The sequence below is a fragment of the Choloepus didactylus genome, chromosome 2, assembly GCF_015220235.1.
Source record: "Choloepus didactylus isolate mChoDid1 chromosome 2, mChoDid1.pri, whole genome shotgun sequence".
Lineage (NCBI taxonomy): Eukaryota > Metazoa > Chordata > Mammalia > Pilosa > Megalonychidae > Choloepus > Choloepus didactylus.
This window is the reverse complement of record NC_051308.1, coordinates 105119093-105133507: the sequence shown is the minus strand read 5'-3', so window position 1 is coordinate 105133507 and position 14415 is coordinate 105119093. Positions and strand designations below refer to the sequence as shown.

The following is a 14415-nucleotide window of genomic DNA, read 5'->3' as shown; positions in this document are numbered from 1 at the left end:
CCCCATAAAATTACCCATTCCTCAACAAACACTTATTAAGCTCCGATTAAGTGCCAGGCAGTGTTCTAGGTATGAGGATATAGCCATAGGCACAAAAAAACAGAGCTTACATTTTAGTAGAAGCTGAGGGAGAGATAAGTAATACACAACAAGCAAATATATAATACAATGCTTAGTAACAAGTCCTATGAAAAAAAAAAAACAAAGCAGGCTAAATCAATAATGATGGAGGCAAGACATCTACTTTGCTGCTTTGCTTACGGTGTCCAGATCAAATATGCCAAGGGCAGCTCCATTGCCCTGAACATGACATTGTTTCTCTGTACACAGGCAGCATGAGGACTCAATCCACAGAAGGCTGCCTGGCGAGCAGGTGTTAGAGGAAAAGAAATGATGCATACTCAACAATTTGATTGCCACCAGGCTCGGACACCCTATTGTGTTGATCTATATAGTACTCCTCCTTCTGCCAGGCTGACTGGATATTGCAGCCTAGCTGACAATGTTGCTGCACAGAACTCAGATGGCGCTGACAGGGTTCTTTTCTGTGATGCTCCTATAGCAATGTGCCACCCTCCCCCCATCTCATTTTTCAAGTAAGGTAGATACTTTCATTTGATCATGTGTTCCTGCAGAGATAATTTGCACATCCCTGGATCTCTGATCCATTAACTACTGACTCAATCTTTAGGTCTCAGAAGGCAATCTCATTTTCTCCCTTTCCAGGGCTACCCACTCCCCTAAGCCCCCTCCCCCAATTAATATTTTCCTTGATGCAGGCTGCAGCTCTTCCAATAAGAGCTGAAAAATGCTCTTGATAGGGAAGACTCTTGGTTTCCTGCATGCCCTGGCACTCCTTGACTCTGTGTGAATTCCCTCCTTCTAGGGGAGAGAGGGGCTATCTGAGGTATTGGCCTCAGAACACTGAAGGTGGCTCCAAGTTTAGGCTGCTGGTTGTGAGACAGGGCTTCCTGGATCCGAGAGGTTCCCTATCCTGAGGTAACAGCACATCAACAATGGAGACATTTTCTCTCAATCTATGGAAATGGTTGAGAAGTGGGGAAGGCCTTGAGGATTCCCCTATTCAACCTGCTAGAAGAGGAAATGGAAAGTCAGAAGGAGAAGTGGAAGATTTAGGGGCAGCTGCCACAACGGCTCTGTGGGAGGAAAGAAGAGGTGGAGAGAATTTTCCTAGGATTGACATCTCCAGGCACTAGGAATTGTCCGCTTGGCTGGCTGAGAATAGCTGTATGGGTGGGGAGGGGGGAGGGGGGAGGGGGCATGGGGCATAGGCCCTAACCCTTTACTTTTCAAAAGCCCATCTGATGAGGTATTACCCAAAGGCCATGCAGTCTCATCAGTCCTTCCTCTGCAACAGTGGTTTCAGAGATTTAAAAAGTCTACACAACTCCTTACTCAAAAGAAATATAAGAAACCCAATATGTGAACCTGATAAAAGTGGACGTTCTGGTAGAAGCAAGAGGGTATAGCCCCTCTCGGCTCCTTGCTTAACCACTGAGGCCACTCCTTGGAGCCGTGGAGCCCTCTCTGCTCAGGGCGTGCTAGACGGGCAGAGAAGTGGGACAGTTTTGAGCAGGTAGGATTCAGGGTCTTCCACCCTCATTTAAACTTGAATGGCTGGAATTTCACCTGTTTCACATTTTGGGCTTATAAAAAAATTTCCTGGGGCAGGGATTTCACTTTAAAAAGTAACCCAGAATAGTCTCTTCAACAGATAGTGCTGGGAAAACTGGATATCCACATACAAAAGAGTAAAAGTGGACCCCTACCTCACATCATATGCAAAAATTAACTAAAAGTGGAATAAAGGTCTAAATACAAAAACCAAAACCATAAAACTACTAGGAGGAAACATAGCAGAACATCTTTAGGACCTTGTATTAGGCAATGGGTTCTTAGACTTTATACCAAAAGCACAAGCAACAAAATTTTAAAAATAGATAAATTAGATTTCATCACAATTAAAAATTTTTATGCATCAAAACACATTAGCAAGAAGTTAAAAGACAGCCTACGGAATAGAAGAAAATATTTATAAGCCTATTTCTGGTAAGAACTCCTACAGCTCAACAACAAAAAGACATCCCAATTTAAAATTGGGCAAAGGACTTGAATAGACATTTCTCCAAAGCAGACACAGAAATGGCCAATATGCACATGAAAAGATGTTCAGCATTATTAGCCATCAGGGAAATACAAATCACAACCCCCATGAGATGGCACTTCACACCCACCAGCATGGCTATTATTAAAAAATGGAAAATAGCAAGTGTTGGAGAGGATACAGAAAAATAGGAAACTTTGAGCATGGTTGGTGGGAATGTAAAATGGTACAACAGCTATAGAAAACAGTTTGGAGGTTCCTCAGTAAGTTAAGTATAGAATTACCACATGACCCAGTAATCTCCAAAGAGTTGAAGACAGGATTCAAACAGACATTTGCACACTGAAGTTCATAGAAGCATTATTCACCATAGCCAAAAGGTGGGAGCAACCCAAGTGTCCATTACATACAGTGGGATATTATCCAGCCATAAAAAGGAATGAATTTCTGATACTTGCTGCAACAAGGATGAACCTTGAAGACCTCATGGTTGAGTGAAATAAGCCAGACACAAAAAGAAAAACATCATATGATCTCATTTATATGAAATAAGTAGAATATGCAAGTTCATAGTATCAGAAATTAGAATTCAGGTTACCAGGGGCAGGAGTGGGAGTGAAGAATGGGGATTTAGTGCTTAACTGGGATGGAATTTCTGTTTAGGGTGATGGAAAAGTTCTGGTAATGGATGATGTCAATGGTAACACAATATTGTGAATGTGATTAACATCACTAATTGTTTGCTTGAAAGTGGTTAAAATGGGAAATTCTGTGTTGCATATATGTTCTCATAATTTAAAAGTCCATAGTAAGTTCATGTAAATTATGGACTTTAGTTAATAATATAACTATAATAATATTGGTTCATCAGTTGTAACAAATGTATCACACTAATACAGTCAATAACGGGGAAAACTGCATGCAGGGGTTTAATGGGAACTCTACTTGCTGCATGATCTTTCTGTAAACCTACAACTGTTCTAAAACATAAAATTAAAAAAAAAATTTTTTTTTTAAAGTCCTCTTCACCCTGTTCAAAATACTTTACAATAGTGTTTATCATCCTTTTTACAGCCTTAGAAACAGAAAAGAATACCATATGCTCCCTTTAAGTAACCATGGCTTGCTCTGGCAGAGGTTCTTAAGAGGAGAAGGTAGCTGCCTGCACTGACAATCTCTAGCCCCCGTTAAGCCAGATCATCAGCAGGCTGAAAAACCAAGGCACATCATATAGGGACCATGCAGGCTTGCCCTACAGAATGGCTTTGCTGGGATGCCCAGAGCCTGCGTGGAACAATGTAATAAAATAAGGATATGCGATGGGGCTACCAAAAAGTTTTAGCAAGAGATGCTGTTCACATCATCACCCAAGTCCCCGTGAGGAAAAATGCCTCCCAGTGGCGGGGGCACCAGGACCAATTCCCTGCTTAGTCCTGTGATTTTATATCAGTCCTCTTTGTCCTTTCTGAGTGCTTCTCGGAAGCAGAGAGCCACGTTTCCCCTCCCGTAGCCATGGATAAAACCCCAAAGGATGCAGTGTGGATACTGACCTTGTTCCCACTTACTTTCCCATCTGACTTTCCTTGAACCTCATTTTCCTAACTGATTGGTGTTTTATCTTGCCATGTTGTATGCATTGTATAAAGAGATGCTAAATTCATTTTTAGAGCAAGTTGAGGAGAAGGTAGGGAAGGAATGAATCAGCTGATGAAATCCAATCACTGCAGGCACAACTAGGCTCCTGACTCCCGCTGCTCGCAGACATGATGCTGCTAGAGAACGAGGCCCAGGGTGGGGGGAGAAGTAAAGGGTCAGGAACTCAGGCAGGGCCTCCACTTTTGTGAGCTGGTTGTGCCACATGGCACCCGGGGCTAGGACAGGGCTCTGCCCTGAGTGAGAGGAGGAGAGACAACTCTTGGTGCCCTCTGAGACCAAGGAAAGCTTGGAAATGCTTGACAGAGATTGAGGCTGACTAGGACTCATTCCATCTTCTCACTTTATTAGGTAAGTGATTCCTAGGCAATAGGGTGGGCCCATGCCAGGTAGAAGTGGGAGTCCTGGCTCTTGGCAGAGCCATTTGGGGAGGACGCTGAGTCAAGCTGGAGTTGGCACCCAGGCTCCAGAGCCTCAGAGCCACTCTCACAGATCTTCAGGGAGCGTGTGGGCAAGCAGCTGCAGTTCCCCCCGGCACTCTGCGGAGTCCTAGCGAAGAGGAATTCTGCGAAAGAGGAGGCCTGTGGTTCCCGAAATGCCTTGTGTCATGAGGCAGAGGAGCTCTCTCTGCAGAGAGGCTTGCAGACCCATGCCAGTGGCCCACCCCAGCTACCAGGGGAGCAGGAAGTGTAGCCAGCTCTGAGGAGAGGGCACCTGGAAGCCTGCGGGAGGAATGTGGGCCAAGTAGAAGGTGTTGGGCTCCCTGAGGGTCTCCCGAGCCCACCCGCACTCGGGTCCCTTCAGCCTCTCTCTGTTCATGTCCCCACGTGTGCCTCTGTCTGTCTCTCTGCCCCCCAGTCTCTCCTCCCTCCCACCTATAAGACAGTCATGGCCTATGTCTTGGGCCAAAATCTAAATGGTCCAGATTTAGGGAGACCCCTGGAAATTAGCACTCTAGAAGGATCCACAAGTTCTGTGGTTGTGAAATGGGGACTCATCTCACTGCTTAGGCATGAGTCCTTAATCTTATTTTCATGAGATTTAAACTTCTTCTCCCTCCACACACCTTCCACCTCCAAGATCCCCACCCTCTGTACCAGGTTGGTGAGTGTACAGGGAAGCATGATCTGTGAACCCAGCCCCCAGGGGCTCAGCGCATGGTTGCAGGACAAAACATACCACCTACGGTGAGCTCCTTGGGCTGACTCGTCTCTCTGGAGACACTGTTCTGGGCCTCACAGGAGAATTTCCCGGCATCCTGCTCTGACATCATATTGAAGAAGAGGGAGGCGGCTCCACCAAGGGGAGCTGAGCAGTTGCCCAGGATCTCCTCGTTGAGGTAGAAGCAGTACAGGATGGGAGGGGAGCCCCCTTGGGCCACACAGAGGAGCTCCACCACGTCCCCCACAGCCTGTAGGGATAGGGGGTTTGGCCCATTTGGACAGCATCAGGGGACCCCTCAGGGCCCCATGGATTGGCCCAGCACCAGCAGCAGCCAGACAGAGGGGTCCTGTCCTGAGGGTGCTGACCTCTAGAGACACCTCCCCGGCAGCACCCTGCTCCCCCCACCAAGCCCCCTTCCCAGCTGGTGACTCACCCTGGACTTGAACCTTGGCAGTCCCTGAGGTGTGTGTGCCCAGCTGGTAGATATACGTCACCTGCCCAGTGCAGCTGTATTGGCCACTGCTTTTCACTGTTACTGCCCTCATGAGCAGGGGCTGGTTGGTCTCAGAGAAATAAAGGAATTCTCTGTCTTTGTAGAACTTCACCTGGGACAGTGCTGTGTTCCTCCTTCCCCGGCATCGCAGCCTCAGTTCGTCGCCTTCAAATACAGGGTTTGGCCAGACTTCAAGGAACAGTCCAACTGTGAGACAGAAAAAAGGGTCAGCTCTGCTCCTGCAGGTCCCATTGATCCACTTCTCTCCCTCTGAGCCCCAGACCAAGGCCTCCCGCTGGGGATGTGGACTCCTGGCGACACCTTCACAGCTGTCCCTGCTTAGTGGCCCCAGCCCTACATGCCAGCCCAGGGCCAGGGTCTCCGCTTTCCTTTACCCCTTCTCTGTCTTCTCTTCTTCCTCTTCTCTTCCTCTTCTCTCCTCATTCCTTCCTCCTCTCCCTTTTCCTCCCTCCCTGACCTACTATGTTGGTTTTCCTCATCCCTGATATGTTTGGTTCCAACAGGAATCATTCCAACCAATTAACTGTCTTCCTTAATAGATTCCCATTTTTCCCGCTTCACTTCCTGCCCCAGTCAGGGCTCACCAAATAGCCCCCACCCCCAGTGACAGTTCCAGGTCCAGACCCCCAATGAGAATCCAGGGTTTGGAGGAGCCTGCAATGGCAACCCCACCCCTACCTCCCTCCTCAGAGACTCTCTCAGGCCCGGATTCGGATTCCATCGATGTCTCACATCAATCCCCACCCCCAGCAGGGGCTTCGCCTTCCATCCCAGCCATGGAGAGGCCCTGTCCTGTCTGTTCTCATCCTGAACCTGAGTCCTCTGTCCTTATGTGGGCAGAACTAAGGTCTTTCCCAGGACTTGACTCTCCCATAAATGAGATTCCAGAGGTTTCAAGTAGCTTCAAGAGCCAAAACTCATGGTAGAAACCAAGCCTGAGGATCATGAAGAAGAATTTTAGAAATGGGGTCCATAGCAGAGTCACCATTCCATCCGTATTATGAGCAAGAAGGACACATTTGTAACTAGCCTCTCCCTGGACCATAGGGTACCTGCCATCACTCCTGGAGTCATTGAGCAAAGGCCCAGATTCTCAAACCCAGTCCTTCTATCAGCTCTAACCACAGAGTACTTGAGTTTCCAAGAGCTGGTCTGAACTCATTCCCCCAGCAGTAGTATAGATAACTCCTTCAGAGTCAGGATACTCATACATATGTCAGAGCTTTCTCCTCTTTGACAAAGATATGGTTCTACTGCATGGTCAATGAAAGGCAGATTCATTCATTCATCAAACGTTTATTGAGAATCTTCTACATGCCAGGCACTCAGGTGTATGTTGGTTCACAGTCTAGTAGATGAGAAGAGGAAGATAGGGACAAAGTATTACGAATGCCACAGAGAGGACACAGGAGCAGCTGGTCATTTTTACTTGGGAGAGAAGATCCAAACAGGTCATCTTGAAAGATAAGTAAGTAATCAGCATAAGGGGGATATAGGGAGAGAACATTTCAAGAAAAATGTAGCCACATGACCAAAGGCACAGCAAATAGGATTCTGGGAACCAGTAAAGTGTGGTGTGGCTGGATCCATCCCTTGTAGCTGAAGATTCTAGGGAACTGAGTTTTTCAGCATCCAGTGGGAATGGTTGGGGGGGTGAAGTATAGAAGATAGAATCAAGAATCCAGGAGATTGTAGCATAGACAGAGTAGGTGAGAAGGCCAAGGACTTGAATTTTTGTTTGAGGTTTAGATAAGAGAGACAAAAAGCATGGCTGGGCTGACGTGCTTGAGGTTACAGGACCATGGTCTCATGCAGCCATATGAGATTAGCAGATGTAATCTTTACTTGAGGAGAAAAAGAAGATTTTCTGCTAGGGTTTGATTCTGGCATCTCTGAGGATTCCTTCCCCTACCCCCTTTCTATATCTCTATCTCTATCTCTATCTCTATCTCTATCACTATCTCTATCTCTATCTATCTCTATCATCTCTTACTAGGTATGGAAAAGATTAGTTCTGTCCCAGTATGATTAGCTACCAATAGTCAGTTATAGCATCCTTAAATTACTGCTTGTGGGGCTAGGACTTCAGGTGGCTGGAGAGGCCTGATATGAATGGGAGAAAATGGCTGAGCAAGAAAAGCAGAATAAACCCAGAGAAGATGTTGGTTTGCAGGTGCACTAGGGAGGTTCAGGGCCATTTGAAGGAGGGAAGAGACCCTGAGACCCTTCTCAGCTTCAGATCAGGAATACAGCACTGCACAGGCCAGCACAAAAGCCTGAGCTCAGTAAGATAGAGCCAGCCTTACTGACTGATCCATACTCACGGTCTGTAGTGGCCTCAGTCAGACAGCTGTCCCTTCAGACATTTCCAAACAGCCTGGGTGGTCAGATTGGGACATGAACGCAGGCAGACACAAGAAACGTGTAGAAAACTAAAACTAAAGACTCACCAAACTTGCCATCATGGAAACTGCAATGGAGAAAAGTGATTGAGATTAGATTAGATAATAAGAAGGATTTCTTGATGAAAAGACTGGTTAAACATGGGAATTGTGGCTATAGAAGGACATGTGAGCTCCCTTAATGGCTCTTCCTACAGAGCTGGAGAGTGCCAGCCCCACCACTCCAACACCTTACACTGGCATAGGTCCTAACCAGCTTCCTAGGAACATTTCTGTGCAGTATCTGGCCATCCTGGTTTTAGGGTCTCCGTAGAGCCTCAAGGTATGCTCATGGCATACCTTTTCCCACTCCCTTTACTCCCTGCCTTGGGAGGAACAAGGAAAGGAGGACAGATGATACTTAAATGATAACCACCTCATCCTCTAAGTAGCAGCAGGAAGGACAAGCCCCAAGGTGGGAGGATGGGGGTGCCAATTATTAGAGAAAAGGTGGATCTTTAGACAAGATACCAGATCATCTGATGAGGGGGTTCTCAAGCCTGTGGAAAGGACTGCTAATCTCTCACTGGCTTGGCTTCAACTTGAAGAAGCTAGATGGACAATTACAGTTACCTCAGTGACAAAAGCTAGGACGGCGTCCAGATTAGACCAGGAACAGGAAGGCAACTAAACATGCATGAACTATATCTGAAAGAACAGAGACCTCTTTTAAGTTTCCATTTTGTTTTCTCTGTTGTGTGTTGAAAGGGAAGCAGAGTCCCCCAAAGTCTAGCATGGTAGACTCTGGCAGTGGTAATCAAGGAGAGACCCCAAGGGAAGGTGGACCTCAAAAGCAGAGAGAACATAAGGTGTATGTGGTTCCCCTCCCATCAGGAGAGTCTTGTTCCAGGACTAACTTGGGTGGTTCTGAGTTTCTTTACTGTTAAACAAGGCAGTATTGTAAATGTAACTAGCTCTCTCCTCTTGTAGGAAAGGGAGATTCTCTTCCCTATATTGTCTTTTCCCCAAGCTGACACCAAAGATACCAATTTGGCTGTGTGAAAACACAGATTGTTTTTGGTTGGGAGAAGAGGTGACCCATTTATGCTTATTTATCATGAGGCTGTACATTAGCCTTGTATATAAACATGTCTCATTAATGCTGTAGATATTACTTTATTTTAAATTCTATTTAGTCATTGTGCTGGTTTGAATGTATTATATCCCCCAAAACACCATTATCTTTGATGTAATCTTGTGTGGGCAGATGTATCAGTGTTGATTAGATTCTTTGAGTGTTTCCATGGAGATGCGACCCACCCAACTGTGGGTGATGACTTTAATTGAATGGTTTCCATGGAGATGTGCCCTGCCCATTCAGCGTGGGCCTTGATTAGTTTACTGGAGCACTATATAAGCTCAGACAGAAGAAGAAGCTTGCTACAGCCAAGAAGGACACTTTGAAGAACGCACGGAAGCTGAGAAAGTAGCTGCAGACAGAAACAGTTTGAGGATGGCCCTTGAAAGCAGACTTTTGCTCTGGAGAAGCTAAGAGAGGACAAACACCCTAAGAGCAACTGAGAGTGACATTTTGAAGAGGAGCTGTGGCCTAAAGAGGAACACCCTGGGAAAAAGCCATTTTGAAACCAGAACTTGGAGCAGACGCCAGTCATGTGTCTTCCCAGCTAACAGAGGTTATCTGGATGCCATCGGCCATCCTCCAGTGAAGGTACCCAATTGTTGATGTGTTACCTTGGACACTTTATGGCCTTAAGACTATAACTGTACAACCAAATAAACCCCCTTTATAAAAGCCAATCCATCTCTGGTGTTTTGCATCCCAGCAGTATTAATAAAATAGAACAGTCGTGTTCAGTTCTCTGAATCTGTGACTCACTTAGCATGGCTATGAGTATAAAACTTTGTCAAATTGGTGTGGGTCAGAGGAAGTTGTAATATTGACTACAAAGCAGGATGGGTAGAGGATTACCTCAGTGGCATGGTTTAAGTTGTTTTTAAAAAACCCTTCTCAATCTCATCTCTCTAGGACCATCCCTACCCCCATACATAAAATTTCACTGATTTCTTTTTAGTTTTCACTACCTTCTCCAAGTTCTTCTTTTAATATGCAAATACTCCTAGGAAGATAAAAGGAAACCACATCATATCTCTGCCTAGAAACTGTTCTAAGATGTTTGCAAATGGTCAGAAAAAAATGTAAATCTCCTTGGATAAGCAAGATGCTATGAGCTAATTTTGGTAAATGTGCAAACCTAAGTATTTAAAGCATTTTTTAAAAAATAATCTGTTTCAAAAGGCAGAGCTAAGGGCCCAAATATGGTAGCCAAAAAATATCTTCTTGACTGGAAGAGACCCTCATGGGATTCTACCATAATCTAGAGACAGTAACATAAGGCAATCTTTTTCTGCTTAGTTCAACTCAACAAAGAATTATTTAATTCTACTACATTTAAGGTACTGTGCCTGGTGAAACTGGGGACACAAGTTACATAAACAGTCCTTGTTCAGAGACAGTCTAGCCATGCAGGTCAAAATATGTATGGAAACACAAAGCAAAGTGTAGAGTTCTGTGAGAGTTCAAAGAAGGGAAACATCTCATCCAGTTGGTAGACTCCAGAATGTCACCAAGAAGGGATTTGGAGACATCTGTAAGTAAAATATAAATTGCAAATGAAGGAACTGGCATGAACAAAGGCACTAAACATGTGCCTAAAACAGCACGTGGTGTTTTCAGTAACATCTATGGTCAGTTCTGGATGGAGCACGGGGCGTATTGAGTTAATGGAAGATAAGGATGAGAGAGAGTATTGGGACCTTCTGAGCAAGACCATAGCAAAAGAAGTTTAGGGCCAATCAGCAACATGGGTCTTTCTTTCCCATTTCTTCTGCTGAGAGCCCATCTCTAACCACCTGATAGAACAATGATTCCCAGGCACATTCCCAGGAAGGACTTCTGGGACGCAGACTTCTTTCTGCAATAAGCTGAGTTCTTAGTTCTATTCACAGTCAGGAAAATGCACCTTCTCATCTGGCTCAGTGTTCCTCCTCCAGTCGCTCTTCCTAATGGCCATATCCCCTTACTCCCCAACACCAGCCTTGGTACCTCACATCTTTCAGTCTCTTCACTTCATAGTTACTTGTATTCGCCCTTGAAAGTGACTAGTGATAGAAAGGTACCTAACCTCATGGCCCAAATGCCTGCCCACTTACTCCACCAATGAGAAACAGACTCCTGAAGATCAAGAGTTAAAGTGGGTTTGGATACTTTGGTGGTTTGGAGCTGTATGTATCGAGAAAAACACATTCTTAAATCTGATCCATTCCTGTGGGTGTGAACCCATTGTAAGGAGGAGCTTTTGATGAGGCTACTTCAGTTAAGGTGTGGTCCACTTCAATCAGGATGGGTCTTAATCCTGTTACTGGAGTCTTTTATAAAAGAGTGAAATTCAGATAGAGAGAGAGAGAAAGCCACAGAAAGCAAGAAGTTGAAATGGAACCCAGAAGAGAAGGAAGAGACCAGGAATTGTCGCCATGTGCCTTGCCATGTGGCAGAGGTGCCAAGGATCTCCGGCAGCCAGTCTTCAGAAAGAAAGCATCACCTTGATGATGCCTTGATTTGGACATTTTCCTGAACTCCAATCACGAGCAAATAAATTCCCATTATTTAAGCCAAATCATTTTATGGTATTTGCTCTGAGCAGCCTAGGAAACTAAGATATCTGATTTGAGATTTAGGCTGTATTTAATATGTGTTTCTCACTCCTCAATTCTCATGTCTTCCTCCATCACTCTGTGTCTTTGTCTCTTGTGTCCATCTAATTCTTCTTTTCCTTGTCAGAATGGCAAAAGCAGGAATCACAAGAAGGAGCACCATCATTTACAACAAAGGTCTAGGGTCTTTTGACATGTTAGAGGGCTACAGAGGTAGGGCACTGCTTACCCTCTCAAGGCCATGCTGGGATGGATGGACTGGAGGGAAGTTCTTGGTATTTTAAGTACCTACCAAGTCCCCTTAGTCAGGTTGATCCTCCAGCAAAATTTGCCATGCCTTGAGTTTTATGATCCTGCTACTCTGGCCGTAGCTGATGGGACCAAGTTTCAAGGACTGGCTATACTAGGGGATCTTGGAAAGCTCCACATCATACAATACTAAACTTCCTGATTAGAATGGGGTTTTGAATATGCGACAGCAAAAGAGCAGTTGAAGTAGAACTAACAGAAACAGAGGAGAAGTAAAGACAGAAGAGACAGAAAAGCTGAGTGAGGGAACAGCTGTAACTAGAGTAGACATCCACCTCTGAGGGGAAAGCTAGCTGCCTGGTAACCAGAGTTGCTGTCACTACCTACCCATCAGGGAGCAGTTTCCACTCTTTCAGGAGGCCTGGTGTTGTGGTTGTTGAGACAGTTCCCTTGCTTCTTCTTGTGTCCTTAAAATAAGTCCTCATTGTTCAAGGTCCTCTAAGACTGAGCCTATCTCTTTTTCTTCTAATCGGAAAGAGCCTACCTAATACAGTAGGTTCATATCTAAAACCAAGGCATTTCCCAGCAGTCCTCCTCCCAGCCAGTCATCTTCCTCATTTAACATTTCCCCAAATAAGCTGCCATTCTGTGGTCTGGCCCTGCACCACACACCAACCAAGCTGCCCCTACCAGCACAAGCTAAATAGAGTTTGACAGATGTGTATATCCTGATGGAGAAAGATCTTAAAGACCTTTTCTAAGTGAACAAATTGGAAAACAATATGTTCAGCATGAACACATTTATGCTCAAGAACAAACCTATGTATTTTGTATATGTATAGAAAATAATATAAATGCACAGAGAATAAACCAGTTGTTCAGAAAGTAGAGGGAAAGGCATAAACATCACATTCAGGCTACAAAGCAAGGAGAAAGTTGGGGGACGGGTAACAAGTTTGAATGTTTTTAATCATGAAGTAGCAGCCCCGAGCATACTTGCAAACAGGAGAGGCATGGGAGATTCTGAAAAATTGATAGGACAGGACCTCAAGAAGGTGGAAAAGAATGGAATTAAAAGCAGAAGATGATCAAGCAGTGCAAGGAGAGTAAAGGAAAAGAAAAACAGAAACTGGGCATTCAGAAAAATCCTAAAGAGTAGGAAGAAAAATTGAAAGGCTCGAATCAAATGAACTGTCACAGCCCAATGGGAAGTGAGGGAGTTTACCAAGGCTGGGGTATGCTCAAGAAGAGCAGAGGAGGACTTCCAGCCCCAAACAGAATAAAGGAGAGGAGGGCAGCAATCACACCCACAGGGGAAAACAGCTAAGACCTTTCAGGGGGTTGGCAGAAAACACCTTTCCCAGGCCAGGGGTTTTTAAAGAGGTAAACTTCTCTTTAACTTCTTATTGGAGGTTGAGTCATGTCCTCCACAAGAGATATGTTCAAGCCTGTGGGTGTGAGTCCAATTGTAAATAGGACTTTTGAAGATGCTATAATCATTTACAGCATGGACCCACTCGGGCATAGAATCTTCAACGATCCTATTTAAGTGTGGCCAAATTGAATCAGGGTGGGCCCTCATCTGTATGAATGAAGGTTTCATAAAGAAATTTGAATGCAGTCAGTAGAAGCCAGAAACCAGAAAAACAGTAGAAACTAGAAGTCAGAAGAAGACAGACAGGAGAGAGAGATTTCCATGTGTTGGAGGGCTGCTATCACCAGGATGCTACCAACTCGGGGAGAAAGAAGACCTTGCTGACATCTTGATTTTGGACTTCAAGCCTTCAAAACTGTGAGACAATAAATGCTTTTGTTCAAACCAACCCATTGTGTGCTATTTGTCATGGCAGCCTTGGCAAACTAAGGCAAATCTCTTTTCCATTCCTACTGTTAATGCCTTAATTCAGATTGGGCTGCTGCAACCATGCCATGGTGCCATGGAGGTACACTCAGATCTCCCTTCAGGAGAACCCACTGGAAGGAGTGGAGTTGGCTGATAAGCTCCAGCTGCTGTACCTATAGATGTAGCATGGTGTTCGCACTAAGGCCACACTACCCCCAGGCTGCTCCTGGCCAACAATTGAGCACAGCAGGGATACTAGAGCCAGGCCATTTCTGCCTGGCATGAGACTTTTCCAACAGGCAACCTTTGTTCCATTCGCTGAGCTGAGATTTTCTCAGAGCTGCATTACAGTCCAAGTCTCTGCCTACCCTACCCTTCTTACTTCCCTCTCTCCTTTCACAAGTGTCAGACCTGTATTATGGTCTGAAGACTCACTACTTCTGTTCTCTCCTCCTTATCTTTTACAGGTGTGGTGTTCCCCCCACTGAATCTCTTGCATGTCTAATTTTGTGTTGGCATCTACTTCTCTAAGGACCCAAATTGATACAATCTCTTAACTGATCACACTGCACCCTGTCTTACTTCCCTTCAAGCAACTTTCCACCCTGCTAATGTCCTCTTTCTTGAAAATTCAAATCTTATCTTGTCATGCTCTCTCATTTCATTCGTTCCAAGACTTCCGGCCACTTAAGCAGGATAACATTTTAAAATATAAGTGTCTTCAGATTCAGCCTCTGCTCAGCTATCCACTTCC

General features: G+C 45.1%; 1 protein-coding gene across 1 annotated transcript; it reads right to left on the bottom strand.

Moving 5' to 3' along the window:
* Window positions 1-4140: 4140 nt before the first annotated feature.
* On the bottom strand, window positions 4141-13749 carry LOC119512491 (Fc receptor-like protein 6). Its single transcript, XM_037807197.1, has 5 exons — window positions 13742-13749; window positions 12500-12546; window positions 5320-5642; window positions 4958-5189; window positions 4141-4343 (listed from the first exon to the last, which is right to left on the bottom strand). The coding sequence occupies exons 1-5, from the start codon at window positions 13747-13749 to the stop codon at window positions 4141-4143; spliced, it is 813 nt and encodes a 270-aa protein (XP_037663125.1).
* Window positions 13750-14415: the final 666 nt, after the last annotated feature.

Excerpts from the sequence above, each read along its gene's own strand:
- LOC119512491 (XM_037807197.1), bottom strand. Across the intron at positions 5,643-12,499 it reads AGCTTGTGCTGGTAGGGGCA|TTGGACTGTTCCTTGAAGTC; the intron begins GCTTGGTTGGTG and ends TCTGTCTCACAG. Across the intron at positions 4,344-4,957 it reads CAAGGAGCTCACCGTAGGTG|AATTCCTCTTCGCTAGGACT; the intron begins GTATGTTTTGTC and ends CCTCTTTCGCAG.